This window comes from Mytilus edulis, chromosome 4 (genome assembly GCF_963676685.1).
Source record: "Mytilus edulis chromosome 4, xbMytEdul2.2, whole genome shotgun sequence".
NCBI lineage: Eukaryota > Metazoa > Mollusca > Bivalvia > Mytilida > Mytilidae > Mytilus > Mytilus edulis.
In genome coordinates this window covers 40788571-40807016 of record NC_092347.1, presented here as the reverse complement: position 1 = coordinate 40807016, position 18446 = coordinate 40788571, and the positions used below count along the sequence as shown (strand labels likewise).

The 18446-nt window shown below is 31.5% G+C and overlaps 1 protein-coding gene across 1 annotated transcript; it reads left to right on the top strand.

Annotated features, from left to right (window-relative positions):
* Positions 1–1154: 1154 nt before the first annotated feature.
* Positions 1155–17848, top strand: LOC139521377 (uncharacterized). The gene is made up of 8 exons (XM_071314856.1): positions 1155–2003; positions 6364–6448; positions 7369–7446; positions 8239–8279; positions 10452–10500; positions 13277–13870; positions 17142–17213; positions 17829–17848. Exons 1-8 carry the CDS (start codon positions 1155–1157, stop codon positions 17846–17848), a joined length of 1788 nt encoding a protein of 595 aa, XP_071170957.1.
* The last annotated feature ends 598 nt before the right edge of the window (positions 17849–18446 follow it).

The window sequence follows — 18446 nt, the reverse complement described above, 5'->3', positions numbered from 1 at the left end:
CTTACGTACAACATTTCCCCCCATACAGATATGAAAGGTTCTTAGTAACATATGGGTCTTTGAAGATTGACGTTGCATGAGTGTTCACAATGCCATCTTATTATCTCAAAAAAGTAAAGAAAAATAAAATCATCAGAGAAACCAGGCTTTTCGTTTTAAAAATATCCCTTTTCAAAAACCAAATATATATTGGAATTTAGTTTCATTTTCTTCACCTTTCGAACAAATGTAAATATTTGTGTTTCATGTCGTCTTTCAATACAAATTCTTGCAAAAACATGTAAAACCTGCAACAATCACTCAACAACTTTTATTGCGTTGCATATCATTTTTTTTCTGTAGAGGTAGTAGGAAAAGATAACCTTAGCTATATTTTTCAAAACCTTTCGGAACTTTAGGTCCTCAGTACTATTCGACTTCGTACCTGATTTGGCCTTTTTAGCGTGTTCATCTGAGCTCCTGATGAGTCTTTTGTAGAGAAATGCACGTCTTGCATACACAATTTCAATCCTAGTATCTTTGAGCGAGCTAACATTGGTAGTACTTAGTAGCTTAGTAGTTAACAACTGTAACGTCATTGTAGTAAATCCGTAAAAAGGACATCGACTTGAGAACAATAAAAAGACGTCGATTCCTATTATTAGGTATAGTCTATGAATCTTATTTTATTGACGTCATATTTTGGACGTCGACTTGAGGAACGGACGGGACCGGGATTCAATCTCAGTCTAACACATATATATATCTGATATAGATTTCTAGTCTAAAAATGAAAACAACAAGTTATGGACTGTAGGCATCCGAATCGCTTTTCTAGATTTACATTAATCAGGAACACTCATCGTCGTTGAAATGATTTAAAAGTAAATTGTTTTGTTTAACCGTGTTCATTTAGCAGTAAAGATACAACTCATTAATGAAATATACTGAACGTCAAATTGATTGGACCTGTTAGATACAATCATTTACGAAGAAATAAAACTGTAAAGATAGAGTATCCAAGAGATATCTTTCTCTCGAATATATTTTAGTTGTTTAACGTTTGTTCAAAAGAAAACCATCTAAGTACATTTATAATGTAATTTCTTACGTACTTACGTTTGGATTAGTAACTATATACACTATAATACACTATTGATGTTCATTTCAGGAAAATGGCAGAATCACGCACTGCTGATTTGATGTTCGGTACTAAAAAAAAAAACTTCGATAGGTTGATGTCACTGTTCCGCACTGGTACAGAAATTAAGCAACGATTACTTGAATATTACATCAGTAAAAAAGAGTTAAATTTGATTGATTGGCTTTCTGTTCTAAGCAACAACTTTCTACAATTTGAAGATGTAAAACGAGCGCATAGAAGATCATCAACTGTACAATCGATAGATCTTGGAGATAATACTATCAATACCGTTTTCATGTGTTACTGTTTTGACATTTTCTGGGATTGTTGTTTGTTTGATACTTGTCTTGAAGGTTTTCTTAATATCCACAAGGATGAGTTATACAGAAGTTATGTAAATTCACAAAAGCAGACCGAATTACCTTCAGTGTCATCAGCACCTTATAGCACATGCTCAACAGAAAATAGTATCCCAATCATAACAAAAGACCAGTGGGAGTTTCTCTATAAAAATGACGAAAACGAAAAATGTCTTTTAGCATCTAAAGGAATAACAGTATCCTGTTTAGACAGTTATCAGAATATTTTCATTCTAAGCATAGTATGCTCATTGTTCAAAGCACTAAAAGCTGTCTCAGAGTGCCAAATTGAGATATCGAAAATCGCAGCCCTGCAATGTTTCTTAACTAGCAATAAGTTTGAAGAAATATGGACAAAAATGAAGAAACACGTAGTGACTATAGGTGAAAACTGCGCAAATTCCGATATTTTCCAGGGTAAATGCGAACGAATAAGAGAAACTACCTATAACAGAAGTTTAGTGCAAGAGAATCGAAAATATATTTTACAAGAAGCGTTGAATAATCCACATTTTATAAGGGTAAGATTTTAACATTCAGTGCAACGTGTGCAGATATGTGATGGTAATCTTACAACAATGAAACAAGTTTTAACCTTTTTTATATCTTTACCATGGTTGAGTCATCAATTTTAGTAAGTTTATACATTGAGCTTCTTCTTTCGGTCTTATGATATTCTTATGTTTATTACCTTTTTGCTATAATTTATCATTCGACTAACCTTTACAAATATACTTGAAAATGTGCAATCAAGTACGAGACCTACCTAAAAAATCCTATGTTCACATTTGTATCTGTTGTTCATTATAACAACAATATAAACCAAACAATTTAAAATTTCTTTACTTAATTCAAAACTTATTAGCTGTAGATGAAACTTTGAAAGTGCCTCCACAACAATTTTTCTCAGAGGGACAGTTAGACGGGGAAAAAATATATCAGACATATTACTGACATATGAAAACAATTTATTCGATTACCTTGACTTAAATTAAAACTCATAAAAAAAATTAGTTACTGATACTAAACTAACAGAAGGTATAACGGTATTGTTGATGATCGTTTAACTCCACCAAGTTTCACATCTTCCCTGAGTTAATTACAACAGTAATACTTACTCTTAATATAGAAATAATGGATAATGTATGATAACCAACTAGACAACTTCCTACAAGAAACCAATGAAACGGAATGGTTGTAAAAAAAATTATTTTACTTAGGTGTTTCCACTTTTCTGTGGAAAGACCTATTGTATTTGTTATGATTATTATTAAAAAAAATTCGCATGTTACCTTCAATTTGCACCCAAGGTCAAAGGTCACCGAATGCAAAAAAAAACAACAAATTACGCTCCAATTTCAAATTTGCATATTAAGAAAACGATAAGAGTTTCATGACTGTATACAATGTTGGGTTTTTTTTACGAGCACTTCATTTGATACATTAAGCTAAATATGTCCGACCATCTGTTCAAAAGTTAAAACAACATAATTCTCAAAACTGTTATAACATGTGTATATCTTTAAAAGGTAAAGGTAAAATGATCAGTACTTCAAGACCTTCAGTTTAAGGTCAATGTCAGGTCATAATGACATTTAACCTTGACCTTCAAAGTGTACTTTGACCGTGACATTTGAAAGGTCATGTGGTCTGAGTTAAATGGTGGTAGTCTCATGTCTCAATGACTTACGGTGTTCAAGTTTGGTATTGCATCATATATTTGATTATTCATTGTGAGCTTGATTACCCTTGCTTGGAATCGTCCAATAATCAGCAGATTAGAGATATCTTAGTTTGAAGTTTTGCTAGCTGAGGCATGTATTTTAAAAGCAACAACAGGTTACCACCTGATATTAAATGAAGTTGGAGAGTTTAATATGGTTATATGTTTGACCAAATACAGAACATTCAATGTAAAAAAAAATAATAATTTGAAATGTTTATGTTTTGCATTGACTTTGTAAATTTCATAAGTTCTAATTATATATTTATATATATAATTGCTATTTTACATTTGGGAACTTTGCCGAATGGGGTCATTTGGTATAGCAAATTGAAGGTCTCTACTCAAAAATGAAAAAAGAAATCCAAAAAGGCTCCTGTACAGGCCGTTTCTAACATGCAATCAGTGAAGGTAAAGAAAACACCTGCTCTAAGAGAATAGAAAATTTTCCCAAGTGCCTGAAAAGTAATAGGAAGACGTGGTTTTGGATTATGCTCTCCTTGTATACGTTTGACGGCGCGCATTATCATGAGGAGTCTATGGAGTGTCGATTCATTTGTATAATCAAACTGATGGTCACAGTTACTTTGGATATAATAAAACCGAATTCCACATACATACAATTTAATGGTTGTATGTAAAAGTCTCAAGTTTTTGTAACAATGTGCGACAAAATAAATAAAAATATCCTCAGAAATCAGAGGCATGGGTTTACCTAACCAGACAGCTTCGTTATTAGCCAGAAATGCAGTATAAGCTCGATATCCAACTTTATACGTCTCTGAGATGATCTTGTTGATAACACATCTCGCCATACATCCGACACTGTAAACTTTAATGCCACATTACTCGTGAGACTGGCGGTCACTTGTGAGGTACTTTGTCCGCTAAAGGTGCAAGTCTCTTGAAACGTTCTAGCTGTAAACGAGAAAAATATTCCACTTCTGATCGGAAATTTAACAGAAGTTGTCATAGGATTAAGGGGTTCAATGAATTCTAACACCAATAGGAATAATTCTACTTCTTCTTTATCAGCGGATTTTTTCGGGAATATACAAAATACAAGACGAAATAGATTTCAACAAGTACTCACAGAGGATGTTTCTCCTAGTGAGAGCAATTGCGTGATAAATCCCACCCTTAACACTTCTACAGCTACTATTAACGGAGTGCCATCACCATCTGTTCCCTTTTTGGATATCATTTCACCAGCGCTTAAAAAGCAAATTATTGAAGGTAGGGACGTTAATCTAGCCGGATTAGTTATGAAAGATTATGAATCCGTTCAGGCAGCTAGTCCTTTGCTTACTAGCAGTGGTCCTGAAATTAATTTGCCAGGGAAAAAGGATATCCGGCTTCATAGAACGCTCACTATTCGTATGCGCTTTTGACAAATATAAGCGCATCATGTGTAGGGTTTTTCCTCAACGCAGCGAAGAATTAGATTGTTACTTAGCTAACATTTTACCTATTGAATCAAGCAACGGTGAAAATTTTTACGAATATCATAAGCTTTTTGCTCCTAAAGCTGCAACTGCACTTCGCGATTTCAAAGCTAAATTTGACTGGGGAGTAAATAAACCCATCATAGATAAAAGACAATGACATTTTTACGCTTTTAGCTCCTCATGGAAGGCCAGAGATTTGTAGACTTTGTTATGCTATTGATCACGGAACAAATTTTTTCCCTCTTTCTTCTCAATCAGTGGAATGTAGTACTTATTCTAAGAATAGTCCATCTTCCGATTGCGTCGATAGGAGGGGCAGAACACGAATTTTGCACGATGGGAAAGAGGTCTGCAATAACTATAACACGACAAGGGGTGTGCCAGACCGGGTTGTTCTTTGGCTTATATTTGCAGTTCTTGTTTCGGTTTTCATTCTGCCTTTAATTGCAACAAAGACACTCAAAGGAACAAATCTTCTAGAGGGTCGACTTCAAGCAACGAAGATAAAAACATCATTAGTTACAATTCCTGTTATCGAAAATTCACCTTTCAATGTTAATTTGTTACGTGATTTATTGCAAACGCATCCAGATATAAATTTTGTCAATTATCTTTGTGGTGGGATTAACAAGGGGTAAACTATGATTAAATGAACTGAATTACCGACACTTGAATGCAAGAATAACTTTTCAGCTTTGCTCTCAACCTATATCCGTGCGGGAGCTTATTAACAAAGAATGTGAAAAAGGTTTCTTGTCAGGTCCGTATAAAATTCCACCGTTTAACTATCATCGAGTCAGCCCTTTGGGACTTGCTGTGGGAAAGTACTCCGGAAAAAAAAGCGGCTTATATTAGATTTATCAGCCCCACATGATGATGATGATGATGATGATAATTGTAGTATTAATGACTTGATCAGTAAGAAAGATTGTTCAATGACGTATGTCAGAATAGACGATGCGATCACAGTTATACGAAAATTAGGTCGTTTTTCATTGTGTTCAAAGTTCGATATAGAGGCCGCTTTCAAACAATTAGGTATTAGAAAGGACCAGTGGCATTTATTTTGCATTAAATGGTGTAAAGAATACTTTTTCTTTAATAGTAGAGTTTGGTTGTAGGAGCTCGCCAATTATTTTCGATAACTTCTCAAGAGCGATTTGTTGGATTGCTACTAATATCTACAAAATTGAATATATATTTCATCTTTTAGACGATTTCTTGACTATAGATAAACTCGATTCTTGCGCAGAGACAACTATGGCATTAAAGACTACTCTTTTTAAAAGACTTAATATTCCACTGGCTAAACACAAGGTTGTAGGCCCTTGTACAGTTATTAAATATTTGGGTATTATACTTGATACTTTTAACGGCTATGGTCTGACCGCTATCTGACTGCTAAGCTATATATATAATTTTCGACGAGACACAGAAACAAAAACACACACCCGAAAGTCGTTATGGATCATTAAGAGAAGAACTTCTCAAACGAGCAATAAAATGCAGCTTTCTAAACAATTATAAACCAAATTATATGCTCTATATTCAAATGATATAACAACATTACAAAAACATGACTTTTACAGGAAAGACCTTTCAATTGTTTACAAACAACTAAGACAATAGTTTGATTTTGTTTTGATAGAGGTTATCAATGCAAGTTTTTTTTAAATTTTTTTTATATATTTTAAAATATCTGTTTTACAGGATAGGGATTTTTGCGAATGCGTGCGGAAGGAACTTGACCTGATAACAGATGAAGAAAATTTAAATCTTGCTCGAAAACTGTGTGGTACGTTTATTTGAAAACAAAACATAACAAATTGGTTTTAGCTGATTTACTGTCATTTTGATCATCTTTTATACCTTCTTTAAAAAGAAGGAGAAATAACAAGCAGGGCAATCAAAATAAATCTGAAAAAGAAAAACCCCATGACAAAAAAGATAATACACGAAAGGATTAAAAAATAAATTATATCACCCTGCACAGAAAACTAAAGATTGAACCCATGTTACATGTACCATGTAGGGTTCTGTGTCTTTTTCTACTTAGTTTTTTGTCATGTAGTTTTCCCTTTATCTCGATTTTTGAGTGTCACCTCAATATCTTCCGGTTTTTCTTTTTTTTAATCAATCATATGGATTGGTGTAAATAAAAACAACATGCAGCTGACCTGGTATGTGATTACTAGAACACCCAACGGAGATTCTAATGAAATATAAACATAGATTTAAGGAGATATGGTATGAGTTATGCCTGATATACTATATACAATGTATATCAAAATACATCTAACATGTCTAATGCAAGATAAGGCAGTATAGTATGATTGCCAACAGATTCAAAATTATATTAATTTAAGCAAATGATTGTCACTGTACGGCCTTCAACAATAGGCAATACACATCCCATTTAGTCAGTTGTAAAAGGCCTTGACATGACTGCAAATTTATACGATTATAAAATTATACGATCCTGGCTAAGAAAAGACTAATATCAAATATGATGGTTAATTGTATGTATGAGCATTCAATCCACCCTTAATAGGGGACAGTCGTGTAACAGCAAAACATACGAAAATATGCAAACAGAATGCGAATCTATGACTTGTCTTTTAGTAGTTGGGGTAATATGTTGTGGTCAAGCATTTTCTATTTAACATGCGTTACGAATTCTTTCAACATGGTAATCACTAATTATATTTATTTCAGGTAGTGACATATCTGTTACACTTATTGACGGAAAGTATAGAAAAGGTGCATACTCATTGAGTGTAATAGAAAATGCAGGTAAATGAACATAGAAATATTTAATTTTTGTACTGAATTTTCTTGATTTACATCATTATCCATTTTATCATAGGATGCACATGTGCATTGTTTGTTTTTAAAAATCGCTTTTCGTTATAAATGCAGCATACTATTTTATCTGAGTGAAGTGGTGATGATAAAAAGATGTAGGTATTTAACTACAATATCACAATACCAGCCCACAGCTTGTTTCAAATTAATCAAACATAATTGTTTTTCCTTGTATATTTTATAAGTTTTTACATGATTTTTAATGAATACCTTTTGTGGTGTAACCTGTGTCGAGTAAAATGAAATAGAAAATCAACACAGTGACCAAATAGCAGAGTGAGACTTTGTATAATATTTGTAATAATGCATTAATTTCATGTAAGACTATTGGTCGGGGTTTCTTCCTCTACTTGTTATAAAATTGTTGGATGGATTGGCTATTTCTTTCGGTCGCTTTATGGTGTGTCTTTCATTACTAGCACTTCAATTATAACAGTATCGGTGTCATTATAGTCTTCCTCTTCAAAACATCAAGCGTCGTTAATGACCAGATTTTAGAAAGTTCCAATTGCTTAGGAAAGATGACCTTCGTATATGGCTATAATTGCACGGTCTTTTTTATATTCAGTTCCTGACATGTTAAACTATTCATTATTCTTTCTTCTGAAATTTTTAGTTTTCCTGGTTATGGTAATTAAAGAACAAAAATAAGGACCCACGCAATTTATGAAGTGATATTTCCATTGTATAAAATAACCTTATGTAACTTTTAATTTTTAGAAAATGATCTGGAGAAAATCACCTCTGTTTGCAGAAAACCGGTAAGTATAAGACATGACAAAGATTAAATTCCCCATAATTTCCAAACTTTTATTGGGACAAATTGCAGATAGAGCAAATTATATAAACTGGCTAAATCTCACAAGTACATTTTCAAACACTTTTTGATTCGAGCGTCACTGATGAGTCTTTTGTAGACGAAACGTGCGTCTGGCGTAATTGTAAAATTTTAGTCCTGGTATCTATGATGAGTTTAATTAGTAAATTTATGTCTTGGTATAGATAATTGACGATTTACTCAAAAAATTTTGTCTTTTAGTATTCATGCAGATTTCCTAGATGGTTAGTTTGTAAGATCAGAAAAAGAGTTTAGCTAGATATACTGCATTCATCGTTTCCTGTTAAATTTTAGATTTTAACATCAACTTAACGTCGCTATGATAATACAATATGTGTTATCCCTCGTTTTACAAATATCAAAAGAAAATGGCTTCAATGATAATGCCATGCCCTTTTGTGCTTATACATGAATACAAGATAATATATAAAAAAAGATAATTATAGAATAACTAATTGAAGATTTAAAATAGAGAAAAATATTCAACGAGTGAACGAACAACGCATTTATTCCCGAATACGCATAGCACGTGAGTTAATTATCAGTGTTGTTTGGTCACGAGTTGATTATTTTTCGATTTTTGAAATTCTTTATTAGTTATTCTTTTTATTACATTAGCAAATGGCTTTTCTATGAAATAAAAGTAGAAAATGTAAGGAACTATAGCTTTTTTTCCGCATTTACAATTTGTTTTGTTCCGACATTTTCGACGTCTTGACAACTCTTATTATTGTATGACGTCAGAGGACTGAAATAACCACGTTTATTTCGGTTTTTATGTCATTGGGAAATAAATTTAATTCATTGCAACCCAAGGTAATAGTAGTTATTTTTCTGGAAATGAAACCAACAATAAAAAAATCACAAAATTTTAAAAACATGTTACAGTGTTAAAAGCTATTAAAAAATGCACTAAATTATATTGTATCCGAAAAATCATAAAAAGTACAATTAAATCCACGTTCAGTCAACCATCTGCTTCTACCGGTGTTTGATTCCCTTTCAGGTCGATGTACATAAAGGGTAAGAAATCCCTTTTAAAGTGAATCAATTTAAGGCTAGGTTTGAGTTATTCTTTCATTTACATAAGAAGAAAGTAACTTATTATTTACATTTATCTCTTAACCAAAGAACTGCACAGAGCATAATAACGTTTTCAAAGATTTACGTACTTATTTCAAGTGCAACTATATTCTCAAACGTAGAGACGACATCAAAGGTTCAATGGTATATAAAAAGAAATTAATGCATATAGTTTTTTTCACTACCCTCTGTATCCCCCGATCCCCCACCCCACCCCTCTTAACTTAATTTGGGGGGGGAATGATTGACCAATAAGGATATATATACAATCGATGTCAATTAAACAAAACTTGCAGCAATTTTGACCCCCCCCCCCCAAACTATTTGATTTAAGTTTTTTTTCCTTCATTGATTTTTTTATGTGGTCACTTAAATATCTAATTGCAATCAACCTATTACATTCGGTATTCCAAGCTTCTATCAGACCAATTTAAAAACCAAGTTATCCCCAATACCGTCGTCTCCACAATTTCTTATTGTGTATTACCAATAAAGCAATTCTACAAGTGATTAACATATATCCCACTGATTATATTCTAATTATTATCCGAAGATTATGATTTCAATGATGATAGTTATATAAGTATATATTTATATGCCTACGTATAAAAACACAGAATATAATTTAAAACTGGAATACTTTCTTGTCTCTGTTTCTGTCTGGTCAGCACAAACAAGTTCGGAATGCTAATTTCGGATTGACCTTCAAAGGTCCACTGAATTCTGTGGAGCAAAGGTGTTTATAGAATATTGTACGATTTATATTGTCATTAATCAATATACAAAAGCATTTATAAGATTAGTCAAGCATTAGACATATACTAAAAGCATTGTAGCCTGATAATAACATTTCAAAATGAAAATCATGAAATAAAATCAAAATATCATAAAATAAATGGGTTCAAAGTGAGCTGTTCTAAAATTTATGTTGATTTAACGATTAAGCCGTTTGCTATACAAATGATATAATTATAGAAAGAAAGTAAAAAATGATATATTTCATTTTGTTTAGGTTGTAAGAACATCCAAAACAGAAACAGAAGAGAAAACACAAACAGACGGTAATTGTTTCCATAATGTAGACTGTATTTAGAAGAGTTATTGTATATCCATTTGTGAAGATATTTCTATTATGCTCAATACTTAATTCTTTTTTCTATTGTACAGATGAGCAAAAACAGGGTATCTCGACTGCAAAGATTTTCGGTGGTTTTTTTCTAGAAGAGACATCCGATTTATTGACATTTATTAAAACTTTAAACAAAATCTTTAAGTATTTTCAGTCCAATCAGATCCTTTTCTTGGGGTCAAGGTCAAAGGTCAAGGTCAGATTCTAATTTGATGTTTTTGCTAAATATTGCTTCTTTTCAGCAACCGTATAAGATTTGACTACATATTTTTTTCTAAACTGATATTTGCGACATGTCGTAACATATTCATTTTGGTCAAAATGGTGTGTTGACATTTTTCTCCTCTCTTATACTCAAAATAAGCTGTATTGGGATATAACTTATTCTCCATACATAGAAGAGACTAAGGTAGCAATACATTGTTAGAAGTTTAGTTTCGTTATATGGCCATGGTGAATATTTTAAATATGAAAGTGTTTTATACAATAAAATTTATTTTTAGATAGTTGAAGAATAATATAGCCTTCTAAGTGGGTTTATATGATCATTTATATTGATTTTAGCATGTTTTATAGGTCTTTTTTTTACAGTCCGTATTTTGCTATCCGTACTGCCCGAAATTATTGGAATGTTCTTCAACAGGGATTTTAAGCTCGATCTTGTCAATTCAATTTTATGGAAAACGAGCAGAAATCCATATGATTTTTTTAGACCTCTTGATAGAAAGATGTCTATGGTTTCAGGAAAGTAAGCACTTCAATTCATTGGAACTTTCCTTTGAACCAAATTTTGGAAACTTTTGTCACATTTTCACCCCCATTTTTTGCAATATTTTGTTTCAAATAAATGCTTATTGTTGTCATGGATACACCAACAAGAGATTATATTTCACCAATAATACTATTGGAAATCAATTTTATGGACGATTCTCTTTCATAAATATACACATGCATATGTCAGAAAGGAAGGGAAAGAGGGTTGTTAAAAATTATCAGTGTCAATTTCAGTTTTTCCCCCTAACTGTGTATTGCTACCTAAAGGAAATTTGATATCAGATCATTGCTTTATGAACTTGAAATTTAGTTCAAGGTCAAAGGTAAAATTGACGTTCTAGATTTTGACATTTGCTGTAGATTCATATCTTTACATGATACCTTTTGCATTAGGTTAGTAGACATATGACCTTGAAAATGTATACCAGAAGTGAACTTTTTTACCGGAAGTAGTAATTTATCTCCATAATTCAAGCAGTTTATAGAAACTTTATATTTAAAGAATAAAAGTACAGTAAGCTATTATTTGACACCGGAAGTAACTTTGATGTTACTGGAAGTGGCTAACTATCTCCCTTCATTGATGAAAAAGTGCTTAAAACATTGTATTTTCAAAATCAGAGTGTGGTAAGCTATCATTTAAGCCGGGAAATTTTGTATTTTATCAAAGATTTTTTTATCTAAAGTTCATGTCAGTGGAAAGACCTTCAATTGTTTTCTGAACAATTAGTTTTTAATTTATAAAATACTTTCTTCTCAGCTTTTTCTGGCTGTCTGTTTCTAAACTTGGTCATGCAATTAAAAGTATTGCAAACAAAAATATTTGATCTCAATGTGTTGCATACTGGATGATACATATTTAGCCAAAAGTTTTTTGCCTAGGAAATATGTTCTCGTCCGTTTCTAAACTTGGTCATGCAATTTTAAGTATTGCAAACAAAAATATTTCATCTCACTGTGTTGCATACTCGATGATACATATTTAGCCAAAAGTTTTTGCCTAGGAAATCTGTTATCTATGGATTTTCAAATGACAATAAAGTTCAAATGTTCTCAAAATTCAGGACTCGGAGCTTTAATTTATTTTGCTTTTTAAGTTTTTTAATATACTATCTTTACAACAGTCTTTTTAAAAGATTGTTATTTGAAATAGAGTAGTGAACATCTTTAAGATTTGTAAGATAGAACAACTTGTGTCTCTTTATTTTACTAGTATTTCTAAATACAATATATTTCACCAACCAATCTATAATCAATCAAGTGCATGTAAAACGGTAACGCTAGGATTTTTAAAAAGGTAATGACATGTTAAATAATGTTTATTACTCGTTTCATTCTTAAGGGAGTTGGCTTCTCAGTTTCAAAGTAATTAACTTTTCAAACCACTAGCATATATTGATAGGGTTTTGATAAAGGAATCAAAAAAGCAACAAAAAAATATATAGGTAACCGCGCTTGTTTTCGAGATATTAGTCATTGAAATTTTGGCTGGAAAATCTTCTCTCTTGACATTTCATTGCTTTATCATTGACAAGTTTAAGTCCTCAAAAACTATTAAAAAATAATCAACATTTTATAAGACTTTAACAGACAGCTTATCATTATACATGTAAAAGAATTATAAAAAGAAAAATGGAGGTCACCGGGCAAAATTTGTTAAGACATTCAAACAAACTGATAAAACTAGAGGATTCCGAAAATCTGACCAAAATTCCAAAACATGACAAGCGAGCTTCATTAATAAAATGCCATACAAAGCATTTCACTTATTGGACAACACATATTTACGTGATGTTTTACCTAAATATACCAATTGTTAGTATTTTTAGAAATATAGCAACAAGTTCGATAAATCTTTGACTTTAGATATGTTTTGTGTCTTTACTTTGCATTTGAAAATGAAAATAATAATGATATCATTATGTCTATATTAGATTTACAAGAGCGAATCAACAAACACAACTATTTGAAGTTAGTACAGCTGATTACACATATTGCTAAAAATGTTCTTGTTGACGTTTTGAAACGGAGACTACCAGCAACTAATTTAGGAATCGCGTTAAATGGAATGAAAAATAGAATCCTACCACTGTTGAATAATCAGGAACGTCAAGTTTTATACCCTGACAACTCAAACTACAAAGGCGACTTATCAGATCTTGATATTAGTTTAATTTATACCATTTTAAGGAACCTAAATACTGTATGTCCGCACAAGACCAGTTGGGGCAACATGCCGAAAGATGATGATAGAGATATGTCTGCAAATATCGAAAGAATTCGTATCTTCAAAAATAAATATGTTTCCCACCACCCAACATATTCGTTAAATGCAGAAACCTTTGAAAAAACCTGGACAGAAATTAGTGCATGCATCATCGAGTTAGGAGGCACCGAATTCAGCAGAAAAATTGACTATTTGTTCACATCAGAAATTAATCCGGTGATGGAAAAGGAACTTTTCAACACTCTTGAGCGAGTCAAAGAAGCTGACAGACAACACCAAACACACATGGTTAAATTTAAAGGTATTTATGACCGAGTACAATAATATCATTAGGTTATTTTACTTAATGTTACATGAATAAAAGTAAACGAGCATCAAATGATCAATCCCCGCTAGACAAGTGTAAGGTCTGAATAGCTTACAGAGTACACTGTTGGTGGACGTGTCGTTCACGAGGGTATCACCAGCCCAGTAGTCAGCACTTCGGTGTTGACATGAATTATATATAATTCATTTGTTTAAATTTCCAGTTTACAAAACTTTGAATTTGTCGAAATACTAAGGATTTTCTTATCCCAGGAATAGATTACCTTAGCCGTATTTTGCACAACTTTTTGAAATTTTAGGTCATCAATGCTCTTCAAATTTGTATTTATTTGGCTTTATAACTTTTTTATCTGATCGTCACTGATAAGTCTTGTGTAGACGAACCGCGCGTCTGGCGTATTAAATTATAATTCTGGTACCTTTGATGTTTTACCACTTTATCTTTATCGCACCATAAATGCATCTGACAACTATAGATTGACAATATCATATGGCTTTTCCAATATCTCGAGCAGAGATTGTGGGATTATATTAGGTCTGGGGTTGATACGGTGTGTCATATTATTTACACTTTATTATATATATGTTTTTAATGTTACATGACGTCGTACAGATAAGAGGTTTCACATGACGTCATACAGAGTAGAGGTTTGACATGACGTCATACAGAGTAGACGTTTTACATGACGTCACACAGATTAAAGGTTAATAAAGTCTTTGTAACCGTGCTGATATCGATATCATCAAGGGTAGCTATTACAGCTTGATTGCCGTTGACCGTATTACACATGCAGTTTATATGCATTCACTACTAAGTATAAAATAAATACAATTATTATTCAAATCATAACATTATCGAATTACTAATAACATGAATTACTGGCAACTGGTTTGATATAAAGTAAAACCACAAAAATACCGAAATCCGAGGAAAATTCAAATGTTATCCTTTGTAAATGGTACCCTACCAGAAGCTGTTTTTATTGGTTTTTTTTTCATTAAAAAAAATCGCTTAATACATATTTCTAAGATAATCGATTTTAGCAGGTTCGAAATCGGAGGTATTTAAACACACATTCAAATATCTTCTAAGAATCTTAATGAAAGATATAATTCAAATTTCACTTCTGATATCGAAATTTATTTATTTTTATTTGTGTTCTCTTTTTCTTTTTACACATACATATCACAAGGATACTTCTTTATTATATCAACACATGCCGATTGTGATCTTAGGATATAACATGTTCGAACATTGTAAAAAACAAATAAAATGAATGGAACTTATAAGATTTAAAATGACAATCTTTGATCAGTAAATATGAAGTATTTGTACATCACTTTTAAAATCAACAGAACACTTGTAAGGAGTATAACACAAAAAATCAGAAAACTAATAGAATATAATACTCGGCGTATCGATTTCATTTTGTACATGTATACCCATGATTTTTTACAATCTATCTGAAGATACATCAAGAACAATTCAGTGGAATAAATTATTTATATTAAAAGAAGTAGTTTAGTATTGCACTTGGTCACCTAGTCACCTAATTTGCGGATGGTTTTATATGTGCTCATATGTTTTCTGTTGGAATATTTTATTTATTGATTAATTGTTGGCGTTTTAACGTCACTTTTATAGCGCCACGTTTTGGGCTATTTCGTGGCGGCAAGTTTTTGTTGGTCGGAGAAGCAGGGAAAACCAGTGACCTTACGATAGGAAAACTGACAATCCTAGTCAATTAAGATTGAAGTCGAGTGCACCTACACGAGCAGGGTTCGAACTCACAACCTCAGTGTTGACTGACTAGGATTACAGAGCACTTGACCACCGAGGCCCCTTGAATATTTTTAGGTTGCACTTCTGAAAAAAAAACTTCTCGAAATGTATATTGTCCCTAGAAAGTGTTCCATAGAAAAAAATCTTAAATTTTACCAAACTGGCCATTAATAAGAAATGTCCAATACCTTATTGATATAAAATATATGAAATCAACAAAAAGTTGTTCACCCGAATGCAATTTAATGTTGAACCAGATAAAAAAAAACAATCAAAGTTCAAAACGGAAAGTCCATAATCAAATGACAAAATCAAATGATAAAACACATCAAACGAATGGACACATACTGTCATATTCATTTCTTGGTACAGTAATATATGTATTCCAATCAATAGGACGTTACCCTCCCCTATACAGTGATTGTCCCTAATTATTATCACAATATTTATAACTGATTTTGTACTCTTTTTCGCATACCAGACAGCTGTATTTATGTGAAAATTCTTCGTTAGAACAGACAGCAACGATTATCTTAAGTAAAATTTTCACAAATTTTGTAAATCTTTACAAAATTTTTTCCACTGTAACTACTGGGCCAAATTTATTATAGATAGAGATAATTGTAAGCAGCAAGAATTTCAGTAAAGTAAGAGCAACAAACATATCACCATCACAAAAACACAATTTTGTCATGAATCCATATGTGTCCTTTGTTTAATATGCACATAGGCCAAGGTGAGCGACACAGGTTCTTTACAGCCTCTAGTTAGTCATTACAAATATTATATGACTTTTCAAACTTCCTTTTTTCACTCTATTCTTTTTACCTATGATAGTATTTAGTCCTTATCATTCGACTGATACACATTTAGAAAGAAGTGTATCTCTTTTCTGATAACTATGTAAAAAACGGTGTTTACACATTGTCGCCATAAAATAAATAACTTATTTAAAGTTTACGTACTGAATTGTCTTTGAATAAAAAAGTTTTAAAATGTATATATTAATGTTTCTCATATTTGTACATCCCCGGCTTTGAAATATGAGGGTACATCTAGCAAAAAAAAAATTACAAACTTTTGTTTTCATTCTTGGTTGCAGACTCTATTGTAGGTTTAAGTCTTGTAGATGTTTTTTTAGTTTTTTATTTGAGTTTTTGTATTTTTCTGTGTTCAAGCACTATCAAAATGAATATTGTTGGTGTTGAAATGGCTTTATATAATTTATATCTTACATTCTACATAATTGTCATTATCATCAAGAAGTAATTGATCTACCTAATTTAATTTGCAACTTTAGGAATTGAATTATTGAAGTCTTGTTAAATTTTCATTCATTATATTTAATAAACCTTTGTACCCATAAATTCTATAGCTTTTGAGTATAAAAAAAAATTTCAAGTTATATTACTTCAGATATATATTTTAAAATATACTCACAAACATAATGTGACTTTTTTAGCTGATCTTGACGAAATTAAACAGCAACTAAATGGAATCACTCGGAGCTGTGCAACCCATCAGGAATCTTCAGGTAGGATGTTTATCAGGATATGATATTTTATCAAATAAATAAAATCTTTAATCGTGTATAATGCAACAGTTAGCGGTACATTGTTGCGTGTGAAGTTATTCGTGGTCTGTGTTTTACGTCAGTGGGTCAAGTAACCATTAGTTTACAGATGTTCAAATCTCATAAATTAATAAAGAAGACAAATCAAGAAAAAACAAAAAACATAATTTGAGCCAAATGCATGAACTATAGAATTATAGATAAAAAAAATTATCGAACGATTATAAAACATACTGAATAGTTATAATGAGAAGCGTACAAACCATCAAAAAGTTTGGTAATGTAAAATGTGGTATTCATAATTTATTCATCATATAGTTAATTATTGTATATATAATTCATAGTTATAGCACATTGAAATACATTTCAGTATATTCTTTATAAACGATCCGCAAAATATTTGAAAAAAAAGTGATTAATTTACCATGACTTAATGAAAAAAGGTTAGATTTTGTTTTTCAAATTGGATAATATATTATAATGCTTGTTTAAAATCATTTTATATTATGTGACTTCTACTTATATCATACTGATGAAGGATATATTTAATATTTGTTCATGCTTTTATTATTTTAGGTTCTGTTGTACATTTTTAGGATTGTTAGATACGAAAATAACACTTCACAAATAGCTTTCGTATTTGAAACTTAATTTCAATCATTAAATCATCATGATTAGAACCTCAATTACGACATACCTTATTGACAACTTTTCGTGCGACTTCGATATAAATCCCATCGAAAATGTGATCATAGATTTTTATTAAATCAAATCGAGATAAATATCAAAATAAAAAAAAAACAACGCAAATACGATAGCTGAACGGTTTTTCGAGCCAAACATTCATAATTAAACCATACATTTCATATTACCTGAAGATTCGGCATTATTAACCCGGAGTAAATGTCACCAAACGAATAGTAAAGTTCCATGCCATTCCTAGCGCAAAAATGATCCCTCTTGTTATCATTATATAAGCGTTGATATAGGGCGTTGTTAAGGCTACCTTTGTACCCTGCCGAAATGTATATAGTGGCGGTCAACTCCGATTGTTAATTAATTTATGATTTTTCATATCATCAGGGTTATGTTTATTTTCGTGACAAATACATTTTTTAATATTATTAATACTTTATCAACCCATCAACTTTTGTAATTGTAACTAGCACTTAATAAAAAAAAATATAACGAATA

Coding starts and splice junctions, on each gene's coding strand:
- LOC139521377 (XM_071314856.1), top strand. CDS start 1,155: ATGGCAGAATCACGCACTGCTGATTTGATGTTCGGTACTAAAAAAAAA. Junction 10,501..13,276: donor AGAGAAAACACAAACAGACG/GTAATTGTTTCC, acceptor TGTCTATATTAG/ATTTACAAGAGCGAATCAAC. Junction 17,214..17,828: donor AACCCATCAGGAATCTTCAG/GTAGGATGTTTA, acceptor TTATTATTTTAG/GTTCTGTTGTACATTTTTAG.